This window comes from Halichoerus grypus, chromosome 5, assembly GCF_964656455.1.
Source record: "Halichoerus grypus chromosome 5, mHalGry1.hap1.1, whole genome shotgun sequence".
In the NCBI taxonomy this organism is placed as follows: domain Eukaryota; kingdom Metazoa; phylum Chordata; class Mammalia; order Carnivora; family Phocidae; genus Halichoerus; species Halichoerus grypus.
This window is the reverse complement of record NC_135716.1, coordinates 29388929-29401834: the sequence shown is the minus strand read 5'-3', so window position 1 is coordinate 29401834 and position 12906 is coordinate 29388929. Positions and strand designations below refer to the sequence as shown.

General features: G+C 33.9%; 1 protein-coding gene across 5 annotated transcripts in view; it reads left to right on the top strand.

Annotated features, from left to right (window-relative positions):
* EMC2 (ER membrane protein complex subunit 2) overlaps positions 1 to 12906 on the top strand; it is a 54518-nt gene that overhangs the window by 34870 nt on the left and 6742 nt on the right. For 2 of the 5 annotated variants that reach the window (XM_036075761.2, XM_036075762.2), the window contains exon 11: positions 8781 to 8868. In XM_036075761.2, the coding sequence (XP_035931654.1) occupies positions 8781 to 8867 (87 nt within the window). In that variant the 3' untranslated portion in view covers position 8868. Of the gene's footprint in view, positions 1 to 8780; positions 9179 to 9790; positions 12488 to 12906 lie in introns of those variants that run through there. The other 3 variants (XM_036075760.2, XM_036075759.2, XM_036075757.2) reach the window with 3 other exon arrangements.

Genomic DNA, 12906 nt, shown 5'->3' with positions numbered 1-12906 from the left:
GTTGTCCATCCTACCATACATACTCCTATCATACAGCCATTGATCTTTTGGAGGTCCTGCCACTGTTGGTGATAAAAACCACATTACAGGGTTTTGGAGGATTACCTGTAATGTAGTTTTTTTGAAAATGTTCTCTTTGTTTTCTGTTATTTTGTTTTTCGTGCTTTTTCTTTGTTTTTGTACTCCTGGTTGGAGAAGGTTGGGGAGATTAAAAAAATTCAGTGCCCCATGATCATATTATTTAAAGTCACTTTAGTGTATTTTTATTATGTATAATAGAGGATATTACTTCTGTTGGCATATTGTAAGTTTTTTTATAAATATCAGAATATTTATAAATATCAGCTAGGCTGTGCTTCTTCAAATGCAGTTAGTTTGAGATAGCACAGATTATAATAGGGTTCCACACATAGTAGGTCTAGAGTGTATGTATGTGTGTGTGTGTGATTTAAAGATAAGACTTGGATAATATAAAACTAATGTAATGGTTTGCAGACTACATCCTTGTTTTTAAGATATTTTTGAGAAACAACTAGCTGCTCAGAGAGTGCTTTTTTTGACATAGCATGAGTATATTTTTAAAATCAGTTTTTATTACAACATACATAGAAAAAAGAACCCAAGTCATAAATGTACATTTCAATTAATTATACAAGGTAAATGTATCCAAGTCAAGAAATAGAAACATTACAGCACCCCAGAGCCCTCATAGTACATCCTCTTAATTTCTACTCCTGTTAACCTCAGGAGTGTTGATTAATAATCCCATAGTCTTGACTTGTTTTTGAACTTTATGGTATCATAGTATGTATTCATTTTTGTCTAGCCTATTTCACTATTATATTTATGACGTTTATCCCTCTTCATGTCTGTAGTTCATTCATTTTCATTGTACTGTAGTCTATTGTATGAACATACTACAATTTATCTAGTCAGTTGTTGATAGGCATTTGGGTTATTTCCTGTTTGGGGCTATTTTGAATAATATTACACTGAATATTGCTGCAGTCTTTTGGTATACATGTACTTCTGATGGGTGTATACCTTTGAGTGGAAATACTGGGTCATAATTTGTTTTCCACATCAGTTATTTATAGTCTCACCAGCCATGTTTGGTAGTTCTCATAGTTCTACATCTTTATCAATACTTGGTCCTGTCAGTTTTTATAATTATAGCCATTCTGGTGTATGTATAGTGGTATCTCATCGTTTCATTTTGCATCTCCCTGATGACCAGTGAGATTGAACACTTTTTCGTATGTTTATTGGCTATTTGGATATCTCTTTCATGAAGTCTATATTTTTAATTGGTTTATGACTTTTTATTTTGTTTTTTAGTTTTCTGATTATGAGCTTTTTGTTATATGTGCAGCAAATTTCTTCACCTTCTTACTTGCAATCTCTCTCAAATGATTTTAATGAATAAAAGTTCTGAAGTGAAATATGTTCATTTATATTCTCCAATGGTTTGTGCTTTTTGTGTTGTTTAAGAAATCAGTTGCTACTCATAGTCATACAGATAATTTTGTGTGTCTTCAGAGGTTTTTTTCCTTCTACCTTTTGTATTTAGATCCAGAATCCATTTGGAATTGATTTCTATGTATGATGTGAAATAAGGGTCAGTTTTCCCCCAAGTAACTATCTAGAGAGTTTCTGTCCATCTCTGTATTCTGTCATGAGTCCCATTCCTGCAAGCTAGTATCACCGTGTAGGAGTTAAGAGAAGAACACAAATGCTGGGTCCGTATTGTCTACAAGGTTTGGCTCTGACATTTATTATTTATGTGATTTTGGATAAGTTATATACTATTTCTGGGCCTAGCCTTTCAGCTGCAAGATGGACACAATAGAAATTTTCTGAGGATTAAAGGAGTTAATATGTGATTTTCACTAAATCACAGTAATATTCGTTACATTGTTTTTACTAATCACATTCTCCAAGTTTACTTTATGATGCTTTCTGTGTTCATTGCAACTATAACCACCACCACAAGAATAGTTATAAGAGCAGATATTTATAGAAAATTTCTTAGGAGCTAGGTACTTTTCCTGTTTTACAAATGAAGAACTTAAAGCATGGAAAGATTAAATAACTTTCCCAAGGTGACAGAGCTGGTTAATGACAGGTTTTTAAACCTAGGGAGTCTGACTCCAGAGTTGATGCTCTGACAGCCGCAATATACTGCCTGTATAAAGAAATGTCAGGTATAAATGTATCTGAAGCTATAAATGCAGTTTTTCACTCTCAGTTATTTCCTCATGTGAACAATTGATAGCCTACCCTCACTTGTTTTCTCTTTTCATTTCAGACTTAAAGCTCTGAGTAGTAACTAAATTCAGAGTTTAGTTTTGTTTGTTTTCCTTTTTCCCTGTCTCTTCAGTAATAAAAGGCCAGACAAGTATGCCCTTCCCTGCTTTATGAGATGCACCTTATCACTGGACATCAACCTATCATTTCAGTATTTTAAGCCATTGTTCATAGATCTAAACGCTGTTTTTTAGTAATATTTACCCTCCCTGCCATTCTTTTTTTCTTTTTTTTTTTAATTTTGCCTTACTAGATCCATTCTATTTACAGACTTATAAAGTCTCAGTGTTCTTTGGAAGGAGCTCTAAGAGTGTCACTGGTACTCTTCAGTATTTGAGTTTTGCATCATAAACTCCTTAGTCCACAGTGATGTTTTACCCATCTTTACTGAAGATATGATTTGTCTTCTCTTGACTCTATAGGAAAGGATAGAAAAAAGAACTTTTGCCAGTTTCTATCATTTTAGATACCACTGCAGGAAGATAACACATCTCTCAGTTGGTCTTGTCAGGTTTCTGTATAGCAACTTCCAGACCAACTAAACCCATCATGCAAAATTTACTTGCCCCCAGACACCAGTAACGGGTTTTAAATAAAATTTCTTTGTGCTTTTAAAGCTTGTATTTTTCTGTAGAGGTTCTGGGTTCTTTCTGTGAATCAGATTCCATAAATATTTGTATCCATTACCTTTTGCTAACTTAGTGAATTAAAATAACAACTTCTTTGCTTATGAGTCTATAGGTAGGCTGTTTGGCTTGGGCTCAGTTGAGTAATTCTGCTCGTCTCGACTGGGCTTATTTATGTTTCTGCACCATGCTAGTGGTTGATGGCCTCACTTAAATATCTGACTTTGGCTGGCTGGCAGCTGGGAGTGCTGGGCCTCGTGTTTCTCATTTGGCAGGCTAACTTGGACTTATTCATGTGGTGGTCTCAGGGTTCCAAGAGTAGCAAACAGGCAAACTCCACCGTTCAAGGGCTTTTTGAGTCTCTGTTTGTGTCACATATGGCTAATTTTTCCATTGAGCAAAATAAGTCACATGGTCAACCCAGATTCAGGGGATGTAATACTTCACCTCTTAATGGCAAGACAAATATGTGGTCATTTGGCAATTTCTTACACTATTGTAAAGCTCCGTATTCCCCACTTTCTATTTTCATTTATTTTGCCTTTTTCTTTTTGTCTGCTTTATTGCGGTATGATTTATAGACAATAACGTGCACATATTTTAAATGCACAGTTGAGTTTTGACAGGTGTATATATACTCCTTTCTCACCATCACCCCATTCAAGATATACAGCATTTCTGTCACCCCAGAAAGTCCCTTCTGCTGCTCTGCAGTCAGCCCCTCCTGACATTGCAGACAAGCACTGATATGATTTTTATCACTATAAATTAGTTTGCCTGTACTAGAACTTTATATAAATGAGATCATAGGTTATGTACTCTTTTGTGCCTGGCTTCTTCCACTCAGTATAATGTTTCTGAGATTCATCCATCCAGTGTTCCAATTTATTATTTTGTCCACCCATATTATTTTCCACAAATTATGCAAAGGTAAATTTTAGCCCAATTTATCCCAGTTATCACAATGGATAAATTATTGATCTTTGAATTTGATAAACAAGTTTTTATTATTTGAGTATGCTTTCTGGTGTTTTCCCTAAGATCCATAGGGAATTATGAAAGAAGAGTTTTTTTAAGCAGAATCTAACTGTATGGAAACAAAAATGCAGGATTTGTGATTAATGTGGAAAGTATAACTTTCAGAGATTGACATTTTTAGTAATTAGATAAATTTCTGGGATCTAATTGAGAATTTTATGACTCATGTCTAAGCATATAAACAAGTATAAAGTATAGAATAAATGCTCCTTATTGTAATGTTTTTCTGGGCATTTGTAAATTAGAGAAAATGAGATTTTAAGAACTGGGTTTCCTTCTTTCTTTCTACTTAATAATGAAACAGAATATGGCTACTACTTGCTCTTCAATTAGGTAATTAGTTTAGCATGTTCAGTATAGGCAGGCAAGTTTGATTAATGCTCATGAGAAACTTTAATGTGAACCTACTCACAATAATTTTCCAGATAAATGCTTCTTTAGTACACTGTTAAATTTGTGCTAGCAGTCCATATGTTATTTATGATTGCAGAGGTGATTCTGTTACTATCCTTTTGGGAAATGGAAAATTAAATCATGATTTGAGGGAAAAATAGAATTCCGGCTTAATCAGTTAAATTGCCATATAATTCTGGAATAGACAAAATAATTGCATGTCAGGCAAAATTTGAAGTGATAGATTTGTATTTCCAACTTTCTTTTTATTTGTTCTGACACAAATAAGTTTGGTTTATTCTAAATTGCACTGGTTGTCAGTAGTGTTTACACACAATCTTAGGTGATTTTTTTTAAATTAGCTAATTAAAAATATCATAGATTTATATTTACTACTATTATGTTTAAGAACAAATCAAGAAAAGTACTGTATTTTAAAATTCTAATTATGACTTCAGCTCTACAGAAATTTTTCATTATTCTGTTTTGCTAATTAAAAAATCAGAGTGAATGTTACTATGTGGTATCCTATTTTGCTCAGACCCATCAAAGCTTTTTCTTAGAATTAAGCCTTTAAGTATCTGATTAGGACCATTCCTGTTTACTTTGGATAGGCAGTAGTAAAAGAAAAGGCTTTCTGTTCTTGGTAAGTCCTTGTGAAAGTGAATTTATCAACTGGATAATAAGAGTAATAACACACCCCACATCCTTTGGTCACCTTGGGAAATTATGAAAAGGCAGAGTTGTAAATGTTGTGTTTACCATATTTTGTAATTATGAATTGTATACTTAACATTTGAATTCCTTGAATTAGTAATGTTTTGTGAAAGGTAAAGTGATCTTGATTTTTATGAGAAGCTTTTCTCTTCCCCTGGCATTTCTTCTAGAAATCCCCTTTATTTACTCTATCAAATCAAGATTCAACCATAGAAGCTAATGGTTTAGGAAGTAGGAGAATCATAATGTTAACCTGCCGCCAAGAAAGGTCAGAGGCAGGTTACCAATTCCTGAAGTCTGTTGCTTCTGTGATTTTACCTGTGCTTGATCACTTAATCTTTCTCAACAGGTCATGAGAAGTTTGCCAAATTAAGTTAATTACAAAAGAGAAGGAACACATCATAAATCAAGTGCTAAGTGCTTACGACAGCATTGGTATTTGCAGGGAAGATCAGTCACTTGAAAATGTATTAAGTGCTTAGATGTTAATTTGAAAATACTGTATTTTGCTAATAGCAAATGTTAATCAATACTTTAACCAGGGGCACAGGGAATATAGATATCTATATAATAAACTTTCTCTTACCCCCACAAGGAACATTTATTTGGTTAATCTATAGTATTCAGTGACTGATAAATGATGAGAATTGTCAGTCTAGGTAGAAAACCCATTTTAAAATCATCATGGGATATTCAACAGTGTTTCTCATACTGATTATGTGCACTATATTGAATTTAATATGCCATGAACTTGCTTTTAAATATGCAAAGATACTATTTTTAATCCATTGTATTTTGTTTTCATTATAAAATTCAGTCCCAATTTGGTTTTATGAAATAAATTACAACTTCACAAACTAGAAATGCATATTTTAAAACATGTTTACATCATTTTAATATGTAGCAGAGTTTTATTTGACAACTCTTTACTGCAGAAACGTATCTTGTCAACTAATAATTACAGAAAAATTTTAAAGATTCTGACTTACTTTAAATAATTTTAGAGATGTCTTGCAACTTTAAAGTATTTACTAGAAATTACATTTATATTTTACTTTTGTTGAAATTATAAATATTTGTTTAGAGGCCCGAGAAGTAGAAATGGTTCACATTTCTATAGAAATATAAATTTCACTTATAAATTATGCTTATTTCATAAAAATTTTCTAGTCAAAAGAGGATAATTTTATTTTTTTAATTTATTTTTTATTCTTTTTTATTCACATAATGTATTATTTGTTTCAGGGGTACAGGTCTGTGATTCATCAGTCTTACACAATTCACAGAGCTCACCATAGCACATGCCCTCCCCAGTGTCCATCACCCAGCCACCCTATCTCTCCCACCCCCCTCCACTCCAGCAACCCTCAGTTTGTTTCCTGAGATTAAGAGTCTCTTATTGTTTGTCTCCCTCTCTAGTTTCGTCTTGTTTCATTTTTCCCTCCCTTCCCCTATGATCCTCTGTCTTGTTTCTCAAATTCCTCATATCCATGAGATCATATGATAATTGTCTTTCTCTGATTGACTTACTTCGCTTAGAATAATACCCTCTAGTTCCATCCACGTCGTTGCAAATGGCAAGATTTCATTTTTTTGATGGTTGCATAATATTCCATTGTATACATATACCACATCTTTATCCATTCATCTGTTGATGGAATCTAGGCTCTTTCCATAGTTTGGCCATTGTGGACATTGCTGCTATAAACATTGGGGTGCAGGTGCCCCTTCAGATCACTACATTTGTATCTTTGGGGTAATTGCTGGGTCATAGGGTAGCTCTATTTTTAACTTCTTGAGGAACCTCCATACTGTTTTCCAGCGTGGCTGCACCAGCTTGCATTCCCACCAACAGTGTAGGAGGGTTCCCCTTTCTCTGCATCCTCGCCAACATCTGTTGTTTCCAGACTTGTTAATTTTAGCTATTCTGACTGGTGTGAGGTGGTATCTCATTGAGGTTTTGATTTGTATTTCCCTGATGCCAAGTGATGTTGAGCACTTTTTCATGTGTCTGTTGGCCATTTGGATGTCTTCTTTGGAGAAATATCTGTTCATGTCTTTTGCCCATTTCTTGATTGGATCATTTGTTCTTTGGGAGTTGAGTTTGATAAGTTCTTTATCTTTTTGGATACTAGCCCTTTATCTGATACGTCATTTGCAAATATCTTCGTCATTTGCAAATATCTTCTCCCATTCTGTCGGTTGTCTTTTGGTTTTGTTGACTGTTTCCTTTGCTGTGCAAAAGCTTTTTATCTTGATGAAGTCCCAATAGTTTGTTTTTGCCCTTGCTTCCCTTGCCTTTGGCGATGTGCCTAGGAAGAAGTTGCTGCAAGTGAGGTCGAAGAGGTTGCTGCCTGTGTTCTCCTCAAGGATTTTGATGGATTCCTGTCTCATATTGAGGTCTTTCATCCATTTTGAGTTTATCTCTGTGTATGGTGTAAGGAAATGGTTCTGGTTTCATTCTTCTACATGTGGCTGTCCAATTTTCTCAGCACCGTTTATTGAAGAGACTGTTTCCATTGGATATTCTTTCCTGCTTTGTCAAAGATGAGTTGACCATAGAGCTGAGGGTCCATTTCTGGGCTCTCTATTCTGTTCCATTGATCGGTGTGTCTGTTTTTGTGCCAGTACCATACTGTCTTGATGATTACAGCTTTGTAGTAGAGCTTGAAGTCCGGAATTGTGATGCCACCAGCTTTGCTTTTCTTTTTCAACATTCCGAAAGAGGAGGGTTTTAAAATCAAGTTTATGTTTTTGTAGGTTATCACACTACTTAAACATTTAAATTGGCCAATTTTGCAGTGAAATCTTAGTATACTTCAACTAAAAGTGAAGCCTTAATGAAAATTTTATTAAAGTCCAAATTTAGAGCATTGATGAACGAAATTAAAGACAACACAAGCAAAATAGAAGGATATTCCATACTCATGGGTTGGGAGAAAAATATTGTTAAAAGGTGCATACTGCCCAAAGCAGTCTGCAGATTTAATGCAATCCCTATCAAAATACCAATAGCATTTTTTACAGAACTAGAACAAATAATCCTAAATTTGTATGGAACCACAAAAGACCCCGAATAGCCAAAGCAATCTTGAAAAAGAAAAACAAAGCTGGAGGAGGTATCACAATTCTGGACTTCAAATTATACTACAAAGCTTTGGTAATCAAAACAATATCGTACTGGCACAAAAATAGACACAGATCAGTGGAACAGGATAGAAAGCCCAGAAACAAACTCACATTTATATGGTTAATTAATCTTTACCAAAAGAGGCAAGAATATGCAATGGGAAAAAGACAAATCTCTTCAACAAAATGGTGTTGGGAAAACTGGGCAGCCACAGGCAAAATAATGAAATTGGACCATTTTCTCCTACCATAGAGAAAAATAAACTCAAAATGCATTAAAGACCTAAATGTGAGACCTGAAACCATAAAAGTCCTGGAAGAGAACATGGGCAGTAATTTCTCTGACATTGGCCACAGCAACATTTTTCTAGATAGGTCTCCAGAGGTAAGGGAAATAAAAGCAAAGAATAAAACCCAAATTCTGTTTTATTGAAGAAAAGATATTTGATTTCTTGCTAGTGATAAAATAGATAATGTTAGCTCTCATTAGCAATGTGAAGGTAAGATTGTGATTTTGAACCTGCCATGAAATTGAACCTAATTGCATTTTTTTTTTTTTTTTTAAATTAGTTTGCAGGTCGAAGTAAGAAGGAAACCAAATACTCTCTTAAGGCAGTCGAAGACATGTTGGAAACACTGCAGATCACCCAGTCTTAAGGTTTCAAACTCTTTCACATTACATTTCACAACTGCACAATTGAACTTACTGGCCTGTGACTACTAAATGCCTAGTGCTATTTATATACTAATTTTTTGTTAAGAGGGCAATTGTAAAGAATGTTTATATAGACCTAAAAATGCCTTTTATTGCTAAGCAGGAAGATGGAGAAAGTCCATGGAAGAGAGATTTAACAAGATTCATATTGATTGTACATCATTCTCTTCATAGCACACATACATAACTTCTTTTAAACCACAACCTGATGTAGAAATCCCATAAATAAATCATGTGATTTATTAAACTTGCATTTGAAGATTCTAGATTCTTTTTGTTACACTCAAATAGTGAATATGTTGTTTCAGAATTCAGTTTCTAGTTAACTCCTTTTTGTTTGTGATAAAAAATATAGAGCATGCATTGCTGACAAGCAAAATGTTGGCAAATTATTTTGATTCTCTTTATAGTGTCAAGTTGGATTTTGCTGTGCATTCCAGTAGGCTATTGTTTTATGTGCTATAATGTTATTCTCATAAATCTTGCTTAATAATGTTCAGTAATATCTCTGTAAAATTTTTGTTTTGCCATAGGACATAATTGAGATTTTTACCAATAAAAAGCTCTAAGGTTCATGTATGCTATAATGCTATAATGCTATAACCTTTATGAAAGTTAAATTTATTGAACTTTTAAGTATTTTGCATAAAATAATATTAAAACAGACAATAGGGATGAAAGAGGTTTCAGTAGCTGAGTTATTTTTACTTAGGGAAAATAAAATCTAAACTATGTTTAAGAGCAAATTTTTGCAATTCTCATATTTAATTGCCTCCTTGGTAATAATAAGAGCTTCTTTTTCCTTTTTCTCTTTTCATGATAAACAACCGTTATACTACCTTCAACAATATTTTGCATGTTTCAGTGGAATAGAAAGAACTTTGAGACACTTTGAGAACTTTATTCAGACACAAATCAGTCATTCAGGGCATGTATTGTTAGTAGTAGTTTGTAATTTACATATACAAATTACATGTTCTTTGTATCACATACATGTATAATTACTTAATATAAATAGTTTACAATAGTATACAGAAACTCCTGCATACTTGTCATTGCTGGATTTAGGCAAATGGGGTTCATGGAGGACTTGACAACCTGGAAGTATTTAGGAAGAAACGATTGTCAATATCAGTTTTTTAATCTTTTGAATAATTCTGTTAGTATATTATTCTCCATATCTGGTCTCATTCTTTTATTTTGCAGTCTTTTTCATTTTATTCTGCCATGAGAAATGAGCAGATGTGAAATAACTCTCCCCATAGAAAGCTAATTCTTATCAACAAATCTTTGTTATCACAGGATGCACTCTTTTTTGCCAGTGAATTTAGTAACTGCATTTTCAACATAATCAGCCATCTCAGATTTATTTTCTATAAAGTGCTCATATATTATTCCACTACTTTCTTATCTCAGTCTCCTATCCATCACTAGGGAAGTGTTTACTTTAGCAATTATATTTGTGTAAGGTAGTGCCTTGTATAACTGTCAGCCTAAGTTTCACTTTATTTTTCTAATTTTAATACCTGCTTGCTAAGAATTTTTTATGAAGTACATTGTTAATGTGTAATTTATAAACCTCAGTTTAAATGTACTGATCATCCTATTGTGGCAGACATTTGCCAACTGCTTTTACCGCCACTTTTTGCTTGTTAAGGTATCTTATATTGTTCAGGTAGGAGCAGAAATCCCTGCTCTTCAAGGAGATAAGGACCTTACCTTACCTCAGCCCTAGGATATGTATCAGGATTGACCTAAAACAGAGGTGGTTTCATTTCTTACAGTCTGTGGGATGCCAAGGCAGAACTTTTTTCAGTTAAGGAAATATTCTGTATTTGTGCTGTCCGATATGGTAGCCACTAACTATAGCTTTTGAGCACTTGAAATATGGCCAGTAGAACTGAGAAATGGAATTTTTAATTTAATTTAATTTTAATTTTAATAGCTGCATGTGACTCAGGGCCACCATAGTGGGTAGTGTGCAAATATCTAAAGTATGGGCATATGACCTATTTAAGGCTAATAAAATGAACAGAAGCCTATTGGGAAGGGTCTTCCTTTCAAATTAAAAAGTCAGAGCTTTGTGAAGTGAGGCTTTTTGCCTCTTTCTCCTCCTTCAGGCCATGAGTGTCAACAACATACTTAGAGATACAACAGCCATCTTACAACTACGAAACAATAAATAGGAGAATAAAAGCTACTTTTCAGAGATGGCCTTGTAGAAAGATTAGAGAGAGCCTGTGTTCCTGATGGCATGTTGAACACCTGAACCAACATGAGCACTTGCCAGCCTCTGCACTTATTACATGAGAAAAATAAACTCTTGATTAAGACATTGTTTGGATTTTCTGTTACTTTTGCAATGTATATTTCTGACTAATAAATATCCATCAGCTTTTTTTTTTTTTTTTAGTATGCAAAACTCTTTAAAATTTTGGACATGCTGCGAATGGTGTTTCAAAACGTAATGATTTAAAGTTAAGTAGACAAGTACATACAATAAAAAAAGTAATATCTTGTTGCAACTCAGCATACACTATTTAAGCCAACCTTAACCATAGGATATTACTGACTTGGGAGCGGAGGAGGATGTAGAAAAGATAGAAATGGAAAACCAGTGCTTCAGTATGCTGAGAGCATATAATTTTTATTGGTAAATATTTCAAAGAATCTTTTTTTTCTGATGCCACAATCCATCTATTCTCAAAGTAACTTTATTTTACTTTATTTCATAGAACTGTAGGATTTTAGAAGAGACTTTAAAGATGAATTAGTTATATTCCATTTTAGGATGAGGAATCAAGGTTCTGAGAAATTAAGCTCTTCTGAGACAGAGCAGGACCAGGATGTCAGGGGTTCCCAAGTCAGTGTTCTTTCTAGTATACTCTGAGGCATATGTCTATTCTGTGATATGTTCTTCCTATTTTAAAATGAGAAAAATAAGAGATATATCCAAGGGGCATTGCTTGTTAGAGCAGGGATTAGAATTCAGATTTTCTGACTTGTAAAACAATTTTTTAGTGGAATAATAAAGTCATAATTTCTTTTTAAAGTCATAATTTCATTTTGAATTAAACTGAACTTAAACTAAATTGACCATTTAAGCTATTACTTCATGTAATCATTGTGAGAACTCTTTTAGACTATTTAGAACTACTTCGAACCTCTTTCACTTTGAACCTCTGATGTATCCTATCTCCCTTCTCACTCTTGACAAGTAACCTCTTGTTATAGACTGAATTGTGTCCCCCCAGTATTCATAAGTCAAAATCCTAACCCCCACTACCTCTGAATGTGATTTTATTTGGAGATAGAGTCTTTAAAGTAATAATTAAGGTAAAATTAGGTCATATGGGTGGGCTGTAATCCAATATGATTGGTATCTTTATAAGAAGAGATTAGGACACAGACAACAGAGGAAAAACCATGGGAAGACAAAGAGAAGATTCCCATCTACCAGCCAAGGAGTGATTCCACAGAAGAAACCAACCCTCCTGACACCTTGATCTGGGACTTCTGGCCTTTAGAACTGTGATGAAATAAATTTCTGTTTTTTAAGACACCCAGTTCTCTGTGTACTTTGTTAAGGCAGCCCTAGCAAACTAATAGAGCTCTCTTACTATTTCACAGAGAAAAACATACCCAGTATCAGACATTTTTGTACCTGATTTCACCTCTTTTTCTCTTACAGTAGAAGCAACTAGCCCTGCCCTTTTCTGAATGATTTCCAATGATTGTCCCCCTCATTTTTTTATACTTAAGCCTTACTTTAGTTTTATGAATTTGCCATACTGCCTTCTGCCATAGAACATCCTCCCTTCCCCAAAATGTCGTATCATCTCTTTTCTTCACACTTGTCCTTAAACTATTTTTCTTATTTCTTTCTTTCATTTCAACTAAATTCTTCCTATTAACACTCAAATGTGCTCATTTCATTACCTTTTTAAATTATCTCCCCTCATTTTCACAATCCACCTCCAG